Raw genomic sequence first — 17,875 nt, forward strand, 5'->3', positions numbered from 1 at the left:
AATAAGTAAAGTTATTGTAAGCCAACACAACACAAACTTAGGTAATCGGCTTCTTAACTCGTTAATCTTGTTTATAGTTTTAAAGCTTCTGTAAAGGCTCTTGAATGGACACATAAATTGCTATTATCTCGCTTTGTTTTGGTTGGGTAGGTTCTATCGCGAGTGTTAGTCGGAATAAATTTTGTTACATATTTAACTTAAAATGTTGTTGAATGCTTTATTTTGTTTTTCACATAGAATTTATGTTTGACATATCAATAAAGATTAGTCATTTCTAACACTTTCCTTACTATCTCTTAACAGCTAATATTTTCCTCAATAGCCAGAAGTCAAACTAATGTCGTGTGATAGCACTCATCGTACGTGACGTATGTAGGTCAATTCAGACATTTCTTCACATCTAAAAGAATATTAAATTTATTTATAAAAACGAAGGTTAAACAAGTTCACGGAACTACATAGTTCACTTGATTCGATGGAATAATTAGACCAAAAGCTGAAGTTGCTTTCAGTGAGCATTACCTCGTCCGTAATTATCTAATCGACCAATATAATCATTCTAATAGACTAAGCGTGTAATTAGAAAGTTTAGGGGATTACCGGCCTGACTGATCTAACAACAACGAAACAATGACAAATTAATATGTTAATTTCCACTTACATTAAAAGCTTATTTTAGATTAAACCTAAAATAAATATAAAGTTGCATAGTAAATTAATTTTTATTCCAAAATCAAAAATAATGATGTTGGTATTTCCGCTGTTCGTTTACCCTCTTATCTTACTAATATTATAAATGCGAATATTTATATGGATGGATGGATGTTTGTTTGAAGGTATCTCCGGATCGGCTCAACAGATCTTGAAGAAATTTGGCACAGACGTATACCATAGTCTGTTCATTTTTGTTTAATACATATGTATAACTCGTAAGGGTAATTTTAACAAAATATGCTAACTATTTATACGTAATTTCAGTTGTCACCTGAATTCAAGATAATTTACGACTTACCGCGGAATTTAACCGTTATTTATCGGTACTAAATAAAATTTACAACATCGCGGTTACATGTAAATTATCATTTTGTACCGATTTTACGTATGATATTATTTACTATCTTGAACATATGTTTTAACAAGTTATTTACATACCTTATGTAAAAAGTTCAATAGGTTCAGTAATATATTATCGACATGAATAACTTCTATAATGTTAAAAAATGTTTTGAGCACCTGATATTTGAACGCAACACATTGGTCTATCCTCTTTTTGACTGCGATTGTAACAATTACTATTGTCCGAGTTCTCATAAACGAGTGAAAAATATCGTACTCAAAAAGCAGATAGCATCCCGATTCTTTTTAACTGTACAGTAGTTATAACCACGAAAGTCTAATAATCTAAAAGTACTTACGTTTATCAATGAAGCTGAATGTGCCAACAAATCCCGTGGCATTGTTCTGTTTGGGACCCGTGTGGAACTCCAGCACTATTGCCTGTCCAGGCGAGTAAAGCGCGGACGGCACCTCAGATCTACTGCCGCACAGCTCCCTCGCCCACGCTGACCTCTCGTTAATCGCGCCAGGAGGACCGGGGCCTTGCACTTCCCAGTACACTTTCAAGTAATCTCCACGAGCACAACTGAAACAACGGATTTCCTATTACCTTCACAGTTATATTACATTACATGTTTAAGTGGTTAGACGCCGGCAACAACGTCTGTGGGTCCTCTTCTCCGTCGCGTATAAGCAATGAATCTGCAACTGCAGATGTTTATGGGCAGTGCAGCGGTTGCTTCGCTATTTCGGTGAATTAGCTTGCTCATTTGCCACATAATAATAAAAACTTTGAATTAAACTATTTTTATGAATTGTATCGTTCCAATTGTATCGCAAAAAAAAATAAAATTTTTATTTGTCAAAAAAGCACTATGTTTTTTTGGGATACTAATATACAGCGTAGTAATGTAAATTATATGACATTAAATTACAAATGTATTTAACATAGTATTAAATGACTGCAGGCCACAGACTAGTTCAATTTAATATAGCAAAGTTATGGTATTTCTAAAATGCTGTATTGACGTTAACACGATTACCTCAGTGGTGAAGGTAATCTCGGCGTCTGGGAAACGGCTAAAAGCGCAATATTTTAAAATGAACAAGCATTAGTGTCACGCGACGATGGTTTATTGAATGTCGAGTGCGAAACGATGCTTTAGTGGCTTCATTTTATAAAATAATATTTTGAGCTCTCTTGAGCAATGTTTAACTAAACGTTTATACGACAGAGTAGGCTCATTGCAGATGTCGTAAAATATTTTATATTCTGTGGGAATATAAGAAATTTGCCAAACGTATCCAAAAATTATACGTTATCTTTGTATGCTATCGTTACTGAAGGTGTTCGTATGTGATAAGATTAAGGTATTAGAGAATAATTGTAACTTCATTTATGAATAAATTCATGACAACGAAAACATTTTTCAATTTGTAAAGTAAAATTAAATCATAAATTAGCTGTCAGTGAACATTTTTTGAAAATAAACTAAAACAGTTATCAATGTGATAAAATAAAACTTACTTTTTATTCAAAGCACAGGATCTTTAGAATGATTTATTTTTGAATTGTACAAAGCTTTAAATATCTATGTAAATAAATTGATCAGTCAAATTACTGTGAATGAAAAAAGTAAAAGATTCCATCGTAAAAATTTATTTCATTTCAAATTAGATCATTTATTCAGTGTTATTACGATCGTAAAAGCGTTATTGGTAATTTGACAAGTCGTTGCCCGAAATCCAAATACGCCAAGAATATTGTCTCAAACAATTTCAATTTATTTCACGCTCTGAGCAGGAAAAATTTAAAACTTCATAACGTGCTTTATGAAATCGTTTACGTAGAAAACAACGATCTCTAAACACTAGCATTACAGTAATAAAACTTTGCACCATAAAGTTTTGGGTAATAGACCATACTTCTATGCATCACATTAAATCGGCATTATAAAAAACTTTGTAACTACATTTCTCCAAAGACTCAAACGACATTTTAATTTGTACTTGTCAGTAATATTAGAAATTATGTAAAATTGTCTGGAATCTATAAAAATGCTTGGCTTGATTGATTTTGCTCTGCCACAATTAAACGCGAAATATAAAGGCTTCACATTTCAAAACTAACAGACTAGTAAATTGACAATTTACGAAGCACAATGCTTACAAGTATACGTGTGTGCGTGCTATCGATCGATATAAGACCCGATTTGCGTGCATTTACACTGTTGATATTATTTCAGTCACGGTTTGAAAAAAAAAAAAAAAAAACAGTTTGTAGCTATTGCATTTTAAACTAAATGACTGTTTAACCATGGGTTTCTGAGTCTAAAATCTCTGTATAAAACATATCGTCATCCCTGTCATTATTTTTGACAACATAGAGATAGCATTAAGATTTAAACGCAGATTTTGCACTCAAAAACTCACGGTAAGTGTATTAAACGTCTCAATGATAACAAGAATCCAAACATCGAAATACTATTTTCTGACAAAAAAATAAAACATGGCGGGTTCTAAAATAGTATAATTAGAATAAAATATCTAATTTATACATCATGAAAATTTCTCTTACATCAAGAAAAATGGAGCGTAATTTAATCTCGACAAAATAAGCGTGAAATCGTGATCCAGGAGACACCTTTAAAAATCTCAGGAGACTATCATTTCTTAGATTAATCCGGATTTCGGATTTCGATAAAAGCAACCTGTCACCGCTAATGCGATTGATGGTCGAAATTGATTTGAGCTCGACATCCAGCCCACTCCAAGTTCTTAGGAAAAGCTTTTAAAAGTTATTGCTCACATTTTATTGTATTAAGAAATTTAGTTTTTAAGTACATTAGTAAATAATTTTATGTAACTAATAAATACCATTTATCATATTATTGACTTGATCAATGGTCGCATAATAAGCAAAATTTTTCTTAATATAAGTCACTAGCAACAAATAACGACTTAAATATTATAAAACTAGACTTTAATCTATATTAATAGTTACTTTATTTAAGGATGTTTCCGAATACCTTTGACGAATACTTTTTTCCTTGACGTTGAATTTTAATTCATTTAAATAAGTTGAAGTGTACGGCAAATTAAATAGGGCATATAAAATAAAATAATATTCCATACGCACTTCAAGCAACCATAAAGAGTTTCAATTGCGAGTGCAATTAATTATATGAATTATTCATAATGAGTATTTAATGACCGTGTAATTTCCATTTAGCCCTAACAAATATTATTCGTTCGTATTTAATTAATATTTAAAAGCTGTTATTTCTGTTTCATGTGATACTAGCTGTCGCCCGCGAATCCGCGCGGATTAAAAAACGTAGTAAGAAGCCTTCTTCCAAATTATGCTCTACATCTGTGGAAAATTTCATCATGATCCGTTAAGCCGTTCCGGATAAACCTTCAAACCGACATTTATCCATCTATTCAACTAAACTTTCGCATTTATAATATTAGTTAGATAATGTGTTAAAATAAAAGTAAATTAACTTCGAGTTTTTCAGAACTTCTTTTTCCACAACAATAACAACATCTGTTGCACGAATGGGCCGTCTCGTCCAGTGAAATACCACGACCAGAAGACTAGTGTGAATTGGAAGCAATGTCGCGTATCGTGCATTGAGTGTGGTGTCGGAGTCTTAATTTTAGTCCTCTTTCCCTTCCCACCCTTTTCTTATGAGGATGGCTTAATCGTTTGTCAACTTTTAATAAAGACGTGTTCTAATAACTCATTCAATAGATCACTTGATATTTAAATATTTTTGGTGTGAATGTCGATGAAAGTATCTAGAAAGGAAAAGGTTGATAATCAAGAAGGCGTTCTAAGCCTTTTCCTTTTTTTACATGCATTTCAGTTCTTTAGATTTTCAAGGTCATAAGAAACATAGTGACTCCACAAAACAATGTCAAGTTGAAATATCGAAATGAGTATTGTAGAAATCTAAAAAAAAAACCGTGTAATGCTATTCTTGTATGTATAACACGGGTAAATTATGAAGTTGTTCAAAATGTTGATTATTAAAAAAAACATTGTAACACGTAGCGCGAGATTGGATACCCGTGCAACTGAGATTCCGTTTATAAAGTACCGACACCAAGAAATTGAAGTTTGTTCCTATCGCGAACGATTGTTTGCAGTCAATGCATATTAATGAGTGGCGCAGTCACAAAGTCACTGTTCAGCCGTGCTATTGGAATTCCTAGATTATATAACCAGCTCCCAACATCTATAGATAGGATAAGCTGGTTTTAGAAGTTTAGTTTACAAGTCAAACTTCAGTTTTAAACATTGTGACAAATTTCAACCACAATAGTTATGCGATGGGTTGACCAGAACAGACATCGAAAACATAATGACATGAATTAAACTTATCGTGTATATCAAATGACAATATGACTTTGCAAGGAGAACGTTAAGTATGGGTGAGAAGTTAAGAGGTACACCGGTAGAGGTAGGCCGGGTAAGAGATGGATGGATTGCGTGAAAGGTGACATGATCAAGAAGGGGTTGACAATAGAGATGACGACAGACAGATTGATTTGAAGGACGGAAACCTGGCGCACCGACCCTACATAAATGAGACAAGGTGAGGGAGATGATGAATATGACTATGTTGAGATCTTTTGAGCATATTTCAAATTTTTGATGAATACTTTGATCAAACGTTTTTGATCCTTTAACAGAGATGCCTTATAGTAGTGATAATTACGAATGACGTTAGTCTTAAAATGAAGGCGTTTCGTCACGACTAATATTGGCCACATTGTATTAATAACTTTGTGTTATATAATAAAAACTGAAAATATCATCAGCTCGGTGATTGAATGGATGCCATTCGACGATTCGGTTCGACGATTACTCTCGTAACCCAAACAATATGTGTATTACTAGGTTTTCCCCGCTACTCCGTCCGCGCGGAATTAAACTTAATTAGTAGCCTATGTGTTCTTTCAGACTGTGTTCTACATATACCAAATTTTATCGACATCCGTTTAGACGTTCTAGTGATACATAGTAACCACCTAATCTAACCCACCATCCAATCTTTCACATTTATAAGTAAGAAATAAGGTAAGATATTTTGTACGTTTATTTTGTGAGACAAAACATTGTGAGAACCTAAAGATTTTCATTATTTTATAACATTATTTGCTAAAAGCTGTTTAAAACAGATTGAAGTTTCATTTCAGAGGAAAACAAATTGGATTTTTGTCTGCGGATAGCGTTTATTTTTTATTTAAACAAAATGTACGAGCAAACATGTTATTACGATTAAAAAAAAAGTTGTAACAAGTAAAATAGGAGAGAACAATATTAGTCCAGTCATTTTAGTAAGTTCACCTCGGAATTCGAGATACCCAGCTGTAAGTCTGTAAATACTTGTATATTGACACCCTAAAAGTTGTCTCAAAACCTACATATGGTAGGGTGTAAGCAACCATTAAATTTCAAGGTCAAAGTTCACAAAAATCGGCTTTTTGCGCTGTTTTTGGAAATATCTCATTTCCTATGAGTTTTTTGCTATTCGTATTTCTTATCAATATTGTAGAATACAAAATTCTCTACAAATTTTGTTTGAAATTTTTTTTTATACGGTTGACCGTTTTCGAGATAGAGGGCGGAGAGCGCGCGGTCACAGCATCACTTCAGCCTCCGGTCGAAAACGCGCCATATAGTTGATGAACTATCAATAAATCAATTATTATAAATATTTGTCAATTTTTTATTAACTATTATATTCTACTTTATCATTTTTTCCTAACTTATCCACTTTTTATTTAGTATTAATTTATTTAACAACACTTACCTGCCCATGTAATTGCAGAATTGTTAATGAAAATATAGGAATTATATGTCGCTCTGATATGGTAGAGCATTGAGACAAGCTTGGCCATTACATTGGCCACAAGTTAAAGAGCATTGCAAGCCCGCTTTCCTGCATCGGTATCGCGAACCACAGCCACTCTTGCAGTTGCAGAAAATTGTATTGAGCAAATCTTCTGGAGCAAGTGATAAAATTGTCATGATAGGCTCCAGAAAATCGTTTCGCATTGCCCAACCCCATACCTGGGGTTCCAAATCATGTCCTAACCAAGTTTGAACTTGATAATATACACGGTTGAAATGTTGATGAGTAGCTGCACTTGTTGGTGGAATATTTGAAAGCTGCACAGGTTTATTAAGTTTTGTAGACTTGACGTAATGCATGTAACGAAGATGATCGAGACTTTTCACAGATTTCGGAGCATTATAGACTGCCAATAAGGTTTGAGTTCCACTCTCTAATAATTTCTGGGCCGAATAATTTTCTTCCTCAAATGCTGCAGCTAGGTCATCCAAATTTGTCAGTAATTAAGTAATTTGACAAATATTTATAATAATTGATTTATTGATAGTTCATCAACTATATGGCGCGTTTTCGACCGGAGGCTGAAGTGATGCTGTGACCGCGCGCTCTCCGCCCTCTATCTCGAAAACGGTTCACCGTATAAAAAAAATTCTTCAACAAATTTTTCAGAGAATTTTGTATTCTACAATATTCAAAAGAAATACAAATAGCAAAAAACCCATAGGAAATGAGATATTTCCAAAAAAAGCGCAAAAAGCCGATTTTTGTGACCTTTGACCTTGAAATTTAATAGTTGCTTACACCCTACCATATGTAGGTTTTGAGACAACTTTTAGGGTGTCAATATACAACTATTTACAGACTTACAGCTGGGTATCTCGAATTCCGAGATTCTTACCTAATTTAAGCTTAAATGACTGGACTATATGTAAAAATGTTTTTTTAATATACCTAGCTGTCGTCCGCGACTCACTTTCACAATTAAGAAAAAAACAAATAAGTAACCTATGATCTACATCCATGCCAAATTTCATTCAGCCAGCCAGCCAATCAAACATTCACCCATCCAAACATTCGTATTAATTATATTAGTAAGATTCACATCTTGTGTTTTCTTGATTCTTTATAACATGTCCTTCCAATAACTTCCATGACCAAAATACTTAATATTAATTTCCGTTATAATTTTATTCTTTTTAATATGATTGAATAACAAATGGACCGAATATCAGTCAGAAAACATATAGCTATAAATTTACAAATATTGGAAAACAGTTAGTTCAGAAATGCTGAATATACATTGCATAGAGAGAGTGAATTATATAGCAATGTTTGCCACACTATCTACGACTATAGCGTACGATAGTTTGCACTCGATGCATATTAATATACTGTCGAATTGTCATTGTTCTCTATCGTTCTACTATTTTAAACTCAGTGTTCATTGTTTTAAAGTACAATTTACGTTATACAATGTTTTCATGTAGATTAGTTATGCAGTAATTACATAAATTACAAGACAGTTGATACGTAACATTACCTTAACTACGTTTACGTATTGCTTTTAGAAATGTATAGAATTAAACATTACTCACAACTTCAATCGATAGTAGACAATACGAAACTATTTTAGTGTCATTGAACATGTCAATATGTATTTAATTTGGATGACGACAAAAAAACAGCTTTGGGCGTTACAATTTTTGGTGCATTATAAAAACAGGTCATTAAGTATCCTTCACCTCTACTTTAAATCCTATTGAAAAATCCCCTTTTAGTATGTTGTTTGATTCAATTATTGAATACATAGTTATGAAGCATATTACTTATTGCTAGAAGGATAATAATACTTGAAAATATATATGTGATACTTAAATATCATGGATTTATATATTAACGATTGTATTGAGATAGAGAAGTGTTGGATACAATGCTCCAAAGGGACAAGGATCATCTATCACTATCAATTCCTCTTCCGTTATATTGAAGCCAACAATATGTCTTTGTTTGTAAATGAAATTTATCTTGGAATATTTCTTTAAGTTGATAATTTTACTTGTTATACTATGTTTGGTATGTTATATCTTGTTTTAAAAATAAAATATAATATATATTTTTTTAATAATAGTAATTTTATTATTTACGTTTATTTTCCATGGCATATAAAAACGTATAACATTAACATTTAATTTATTTTTTTTTTTTTTTTTTATTTAATAATTTAAGAGGCTTTGTCGCAATGCGACCATATCGCCCCATAAGCCTTCCAATAAATACACCTTACATCTAATTATTTACATTGTTTCTTAAACACATGTCGGTCAACTTAAACATCATCCTGGCCTCGTCAGAAGACGGGTCAGCCAGGATAGTGTTTATCTGACCAACATTATACCCGAACACCTTAAAATAATTACGTCTAAGCCGTTCGTTCCGAGCACACTCCAAAACAACATGGTGGATGTCTTCCACTACCCCACAGTCTCTGCAATTAGGTGATTGAACTTTTTTCATGAGAAATCCGAACTTGTTGCTGGGAATGTGTCCGGAACGTAATCTCATCGCCATCTTTATGAACAATGCTGACATTTGGGTACTGTCTACCCACGGGCGTAAGGAGATTTGTGGTTGGATCGTCTTGTACCAAATCCCGCATATTCTCGATCTGACGTCGAAATACTCCTGCCAAGCGCACTTACACATTTCTTTTAAATTTTGTACCTTATCTGTATAAAATGGTAATATGTGAAAAGGGAGTCCATCTGTAATGGCTTGTCTAGCGAGCAGATCCACATCATCACTTCTCATTATTTGGCTGTGCGATGGAATCCATTGTAATTTTATCTTTTTATTTTGTTTTTGTAACCTTAGAATCGACTCTAATATACTGTAGGCAATCGGTGTGCCTCGCTTAAGCGAGGTACAGCGAGCCAGGTGTTGTAGCGAACTTTTAGAGTCCGTTAAAATAACAAATTTGTCAGAACTAATCGACGTAATGTATACCAGAGCTTCTGCAATTGCGATTAGCTCTGCAGTCATTATGCAGATGTCCGAGTCGATCCTAAGCTTAACAACACTTATATCATGATCATCTAATATAGCTGCACCGTTTCCATTTTTGTCTTTAGATCCGTCTGTAAAAATCCTATACCAACCTTCGTATTCTTTAACAATAAAATTTGTGCAAATCATTTGAATGTTTTGAATGTTGTAAGTACGCTTAGCACGAGTAAGTTCTGGAATCGAGTCTGAAATCACTTCTGAAAGATCAATGTTGCTTATCCAAGTTTCGAGCATGTACATCTCAAGTTGTTTGCTGGTGTAGATTGGCGTCGATTCCAGCGAGTTTTGGGTTGTAGTGAGCAAGGGTTGTTTTTTCTTTGTCCAGAACGCCAAATGCATAGTGGAGGAAAGCTCCTGGATGACTTCGATACTACCATTTTTGTCCAAAGATTTAGATTTAAGCCAAAATTTTCCCGCCAAATATTTTCTTCTTACAGACAGAGGAGGAAGCGATAATTCACTTTCCATCACATGAATTGGAGTGCTGCGAATGAAACCACCAACTACTCGCAAAGCTTGGTTTTGTAGCCTATCGAGTTTTAATAAATTTGTTTGGCAACTATTGTCATATAAAAAGCTAGCATAATCTATTCTACTACGTATTAAAGATATATATAAGCGTCTTAAATGTTTTTGATGGACACCCCACGCGGGTCCTGTAAGAACTTTCAGTAAATTAACAATTTTATAAACTTTTTGAGTGATCTCGTTAATATGTTTAGCCCATCTAAGTGAACTATCCAACCACAAACCCAGATATTTAACTTCAGTGACCAAAGGGAAACTACAATTATTTACTTGGAAATCGATTAAGCGCCTGAAACGACCTTTTTTAAAAATGCAAATCTTGCTTTTGGTGGGAGATATCTGAAGGCCAAGACCGTTTAACATCTGAGTAAGCTCCTTACACGCGTATTGTAATTCCTTAATAGCGAAATCTAAATTACAACTAGAAATATAAAAAACAAAATCGTCGGCATATTGAGATACTTTAACGTTTTGAATATTTTTGCAAATATTTAAAGTAGCAGCATTAAACAAGAACGGAGACAGAGGATCTCCTTGAGCCAAGCCACACCCCGTAGATCTTACTATATCGATTTCATTACAAAATAATTTTAAATCTCTATGTCGTAAAAAGGACCAAAGATAGAAACAAATTTTAGATCCCACGCCTAAATTATCCAACATCGTTAATAAACAGCCAATATTTACATTATTATATGCACTTTCTATATCTATAAAACAAGCTGCAGTTAGTTCATTCTTAGCAAAACCTATTTGGATATGAGAGACTAGGCGAGCAAGATTATCAAGACAAGATCGCGCTTTGCGAAAGCCTGTCATGTTCTCGGAAAACATTGAATATTTTTCAAAATACCATTCTAACCTCTTGTTCAGTATTGTGTGAAGAATTTTGCATAGGCAAGAAATCAATGAAATTGGGCGAAGATCAGGAGATGAATTAGGTTGACCACCTGATTTAGGGATGGGAATAATTCTTATTTCACGCCACTGCAAAGGCACAAAACCATATTGTAGACAGGTGTTGTAAATATTCAATAGCGTGATTTTACCTATTTTTGGCAAATGTTTTATCATTGAAAATGATATTTCGTCACTGCCTGGAGCAGTGTCAGTATTTTTAATCGAGTTTTCGAGTTCTTGAATCGTTATATTTGCTTCAATGTCAGTATTTGTAGAATAAAAGCTCGGTTGAGGCGGACAAACGAAATCGGGAGTAAGGTCATGTAGAAGTTTTAAAGCTTTTTCTTTGTCTATACGGGAATTAGGTGACGAGTTACGATGTCCTTTTATCCATGACATTTTACGCCACATGTCTGTTGGTGAAGTAATCTCATCAATGGAAGAGCAAAAGGTCTGCCAGTGTTTGCTTTTAGCCGAACGAATATCCCTTTGAGCTTTGCGTATTTTTTCTTGTAGAATGGATAGGTTGCTCGGAGATGGGCAACGTCTAAATTTAGCTAAAGCTAGGCGTCGCTCTGCAACTGTTCTAGATAGTTCAGGGGTCCAATATGGTTTTGGAGAAAACTTATTACTTCGGCCATAATTAGTTTTTTTACGGGGAATAAATTTATTCGCCGCAACCTGCAAAATGCTTTCAAAACCATCATAGTATGCTTGATGATCTGATAGGGGTAAATTAAATTTTAATAAATTGCATTCGATAAAATGGCTATAAGAGGTCCAATCGCTGTTCTTAAAATTTCGTTTGTTTGTAATACTCTTGTAAAGAAGCGAATCAGTCGATAATTTTATGACAAGATGATCACTACCTAGTGTCTCATTTGTAACTTTCCAGGAGAAAAGGGTTGCCAAGTCCGATGTAGCAAATGAAATATCGGGTGTTGATTTTTGTAGTGAATCGAGAACTAGACGTACTCTTGTATGCTCCCCGTCATTTAAGTATATACAATTATGTTCTAACATAGAATCAAAAACCTGCGTACCCCTTAGATCTGTTTTATAAGACCAATTTGTGTGATGTGCGTTAAAATCACCCAGTATTAAAGATTTACTATTTACAAGGGAGAATATGTCATCCCAATTATCTTGAGTAGTATGAACTGAAGAAGGACAATAGACAGATAAAATATTTTCAATATGCCGACAATTTAGAATTTTAACATGTAATAGTTCAATACCTATGTTACTACTACGTGATTGATGTAAAATTGCATCTATAGATTTATGAGTTAAAATAGCAACTCCACCATAGGAATCATTACGATCTAACCGGAAGATATTATAACCATTTATTTTTAAAGAACTGTCTGGTTGAAGCCATGTTTCACTTAGAACGGCTATATGAATATTTTCCTGATTTAGGTAAGACTCTAAAGATACATATTTAGGTCGTAAACTTTGACAATTCCACTGCACAATATTTAATTTCATGTTTACGTTAGCCCAACTGTTATGTATGATCCTTAAATAAACTTAAAAAGGATCCATCTGTTATTCGACTAACTATCATTGATAACACCCAGGTTTTACATACAGACATCACTTTTTGTATCTTATCCTCTAAGGCTTCCTCACTTAAAATAATATTTTTTAACCTTATCAACAGTTGAAGAAAACTAAGGTCTTGTATGCGGCTTTTTCGGTATGTATTTGATTGTTTCGCATTATGATTGTCCGAAGTGGCTCGTACTTCATCTTCAGGTTCAGTAGATTCATTATGCTGCTCTTCTGTTTCCATATAGGTCGTGGCTAGGGGCGTGGATGTAGATGGTGTGTGGCGTTTCTTCTGGTTTTTGTCACGTTTGGTAGATTTAGGAGTCGAACCTTTCGTTGTTGTAAATAATTGTGACCAAAGAAAATTGTCGCTGGGTTCTGTTGTTCTCTCCGCTACCTGATTAGGTTGAGATGACTTTTTGGGTTCTGATGTAAATTCCTCAGTGGGTCGGCCATTGGAAACGGGAGAAGGCGGCACATATAATGTGAGAGCTTTGCGATATGTGCATTGGAACTCCGACATTAACTCCCTAATCCTTTTTTCTTTTTGAAAAATTGGACATATTTTCTGTAAAGCCATGTGATTCCCGCGACAGTTGACACAACAAAAATCAATAGTCTTACAGTTCTCATGGTTTTTGGTACATTTTGGGCATACAAATTTAGTAGACGGACATAGGAATCGAGTATGGCCAAATTTCCAGCATCGCGAGCATTGGGTTACTGGAAAAATATATGGAAGAACGTTTACCTTTAAACCATGTATGAAAATATGGTTAGGTAGTTGAGGTCCTTTAAAACCCAAGCGTACTGTCTCACATTTAGTCCAACTAGAACCCGAATCATCTTTATAATTTCTCTTGTTAAGCCTTTTAGCCGAAACAATTTTGATATCACTCGAAATATTTTTAATTATCTCCTCATCATCTAATTCCAGTTCAACCTCTTTAATTATCCCATATGAAATACCGACTTCAGATGTAATTTGACATCTCCATTCGAGATCGCTAAAGGTTTTACATTCAACGAATTTATTGGCCTCTAATTCTGATTCAAAAGTTATTAATATTTTATAACTATGAATATATTTTACCCGGCTAATGTTAGTTATGTTATTTTCTTTAAGTATCTTAGCCAACGCAAATTGTTTTGGTAATTGTTTACTACAAGTCACGCAAACTTGGATTTTTTCTGGTGTGGTAACATCTGTGAGTGCATCTCTTCGACTTGACTTCCTATTATGCGAAACAGTATTCCAACCTTCTTCCGAAGAACTATCCTCCCATTGCCTTTTATTTGTAGATTCCTCATTTTGTTTATCACTTCTAAGGTTTGAAACAATGTCCGCCATTTGTTCCTCACCTACCTCCTGTTCTCCATTCATATCGCTCGATCACTTGAGTCGAGCGGCCGCGCGGCCGACTCGTAATAATTATGTTGCACTTGTTTACAATATACACAAATGAAACAAAAAACGCGCGCACTCGGTAATGCGTCACGGAGTGAACTCAACATTTAATTTATGTAGTACACTGCTTTAAAAAATGTCTAAGTGCATCCAACATCTACATTTTAAACATATATTCCTTTGAAATAAAATAAAATGTTTCGTAATTTTGCAAGCGAAATACTAAATGCACTGGCTAATGCGAAAACATCAAGTAATTTGCATTTTCTTGAAGTACTTTAAGGAATTAGAAGTACTGTATAAACTGCTTGCCTTCAGCGTGTTTCTGTCTGTAATTTAATTAAAACCGAAAATAAATATAATCCGCTGGGTATACATCTACTGAAGTCACTGCAGCAAAAGATACGCTACGTATAAACATCGCAAGTCTTATTTGTTTAAAAAAAATTGACATCAGGATGAAATATACTCAAAATACTATTTGCTTTTTCGTCATACATTATTATGGCCTTTGACGAGACAAATTAGCAGAGAAGTAAAATAAAAAATAGGCATTGCTATGTATTTTTATACTGTGTCAAACCAGAATAGAGTAAGTTTAAGACTTTTTCAAAAATCTAAGAATATTTACTAAGAACAGATAAAATAAGATTATCTGTATGTAATATTGAAAAAAAAATTATCTTACACATGATATGTTTTTGTAACTGGTAAAGAAAAACCAATTTTTGTCTAAATGTTTGTCTGTCTGGTAGCTGGTGCACGCGGGCATAGCGGGCATAGGGGACGAAGCGGCGGAAGATTAAAATGTTTGTCTGTCTGTCTGCAAATCCGCGTTTGTTCTGGGTAATCTCCGAAATGTCAGGACCGATTTTGACGGGATTTTTACTGAAATATACCTAATGTCGGCGGGAATAAATTTGGCAATTATTTTTAATTCCACGCAGACGAAGTCGCTATCAACTACTAGTATTTAATAAGAACATATTTAAAGGTCTTGGTATACGTAAGGAAAATAACTGCACTCACAGATTTGATGCTACTTTCCTGAAAGATGTAAACCGACGGTTTAATTCAATTTAAATGGAGGGCACGTAAATTAATCTAAATGTTAGCGGATCACAGTACTCCGTGTAGACTTTACGTGAAGTGAATTTAAATTCTAAACCGCATTGATTTGTATACGATAATACGAATCCACTGTAAGTTAATTTTTTAAGGGGAAAAAAAAATCTAGTACTTCTGTCTAGCTATAAAGCTATTGATCTTATCTATTACTTCATTCTTTGATTGCAAATATAGAACTGATGAAGCTAGATGAAAGCAAATAATTAGATTTTAATTTTTTACTAAGCTTGCTTTTATAAAAAATAAAAGATCAAATCTTTACATATTTTTTTTTTGTATAAGATTCCTTAAAAAAACGGAAATTCTACAAAACATATCAACAAACTAGATGTGTTTGAAATGAAAATGTTTTTCCTATTCTATCTGAAATGTTTGGCAATGACTACTTTGATTTTATTGTTATTTACTGAATAAAAGGGTCTCAATTACATAGATAAAAATAAATATGACTTCATATATAAAAATAAATATCCTTTAAGATCTCAAAAAAATAAATGCGACCTTCGTATGAAAATAGTTTTTCTTTTTAAAACAAGTCTAAACAATCAGATTAAAGGCGATTTTAAAGACACGAAATAGTTCATTTAAAAGAAGTAATAAAAACAAATATAACTTTTCTGGGAAAATTCTTTTCGTGGGTGTGTATTGATCGTTCTCTAATCTATTTTTTTATTATTAAACAGCGTTATTAATATTAGGATACAGTATTGAATATTTGATGATAAACTAAGAATTTTTACGTTTTCTAATTGCTTTGTTTCGAAGGGTCACAATAAATTACTTTTACATCGAATACAAAAGATCCATTATCCACTCAAATTAGCTCCCAAAGGAAATCATTAATATTAATCAACGTTCGGAAGGTTTCGCTTGCGGCTTTAATTTCTAAATATAAACAATGTCCTATATAGGTATAATACAAAATATCATTTTTTAATTGCTTTTATAAAAGTAAGTCTCGTCTCATATTTATTGCCATTATCATTAACACATATTTTTTTGCTTTGGACTATGTTCACTTCAAGTATGTCTTCTGCATATTATAGGTATGCTACGCCGTTACGCAAGACGTAGTCACGGGACTTCGTCTTGCATAACGGCGTAGCATATGCTTCGTAGGCAGATGGTACACTTGGTGTGAACAGTCGTAGTCGTAGTCGTGCGTTTACGTCTTTCGTAGCGGCGTAGCATGCGTTTAGTGTGAATAAATGTTAAAATATAGAAATAAAAAAAAAACTGCAGTACAATCTCTTATCGACGATGGACAATACGTTTGGATGATATTTAATTTTTTATGCAAAGATGCAAATTCTATACTAGTGGCCAGTAAAAGATGAGACCTCCTCGTAAGATGATAATTGGTTATGGTTATGGAAACCTATTGACTGAGGGGCGGAACAAATAATACGGTAGGTCTATGAGTAGTATTCTAGTGAATTCCTCTTGCTTATTTATTTGAAACAATCACATACACAAAGTAGAGAAATTTTGTTGTGTGTGACAATAAACTAGAAGTGGGCGAAGATATTTAAAATGAATGTATTCCATTTCGTAGCTTGTGGGCCGCAGGTAGTAACTTGTCGTTGAAATTGAAATGTGGCGCGGTCGTATTTCATAACTGCATCACGGTAGCGTTCGTTTGCAAACCTCTCATATTCACATTAATAAATATGACTTGGAAATTGGTAATTTTTTGTAAGTATTCCATTTACTCAAGTGTAATTTAAATATGTAGGGTAAGTCTTATAGTTACAGTCAAGACACATTTGTTAGACTGATTTTGTTTACACTTATGTCTTAATTTATTTTATTTCTGGCATATTACAGCTCCTTTATACTTTTTTTATAGGAGAAGGGGAAACGAGCAACGGACCGAAAGTTATTTGATCCGACGCCCATGGACATCCCCAACGCCAGAGGAATCGCAGATGCGTTGCCGGCCTTTAAGGAAGGTATACGCTTTTTTCTTGAAGGTCCCTAAGTCGTAACTGTTTGGAAATACCGCCGAGGACAGAGTATACTTCTGTGTTTACAAAATGAAATGTTATTTTTATTAATTATTTATTTTAATCTAATTAATAATTAAATCGCTGAAAAAGGTATGAGACATTTAACAATAAAATTTTGAAGAAAAGTAATATTTTCATCATAATGAAACTTTACCACTAAAGTATTATAACTATGCGAGTATCACTGGCTACGAACTGTCTTAAACAACTTTCTTTACCAACTATTTAATTAACGTTATTTCCATGCTTCAAAACTTTATTACGACACGATGTGAATATTTAAATTTTATATCAACTAGCTTCCAAAATCACGAATTCCATTATTTGTGTAATATTTTGATGAACGAATAAATAGTTGGATA

At 33.6% G+C, this 17,875-nt stretch overlaps 1 protein-coding gene across 1 annotated transcript in view; it reads right to left on the reverse strand.

Moving 5' to 3' along the window:
* The window catches only part of LOC106718772 (suppressor of lurcher protein 1), a 245,727-nt gene that overhangs the window by 111,116 nt on the left and 116,736 nt on the right, over positions 1-17,875 (reverse strand). The window contains exon 5 of the mRNA XM_014512942.2: positions 1,416-1,642. Coding sequence (XP_014368428.2) covers positions 1,416-1,642 — 227 coding nt within the window. The remainder of the gene's footprint in view (positions 1-1,415; positions 1,643-17,875) is intronic.

Source organism: Papilio machaon, chromosome 9, assembly GCF_912999745.1.
Source record: "Papilio machaon chromosome 9, ilPapMach1.1, whole genome shotgun sequence".
Taxonomy (NCBI): Eukaryota; Metazoa; Arthropoda; class Insecta; order Lepidoptera; family Papilionidae; genus Papilio; species Papilio machaon.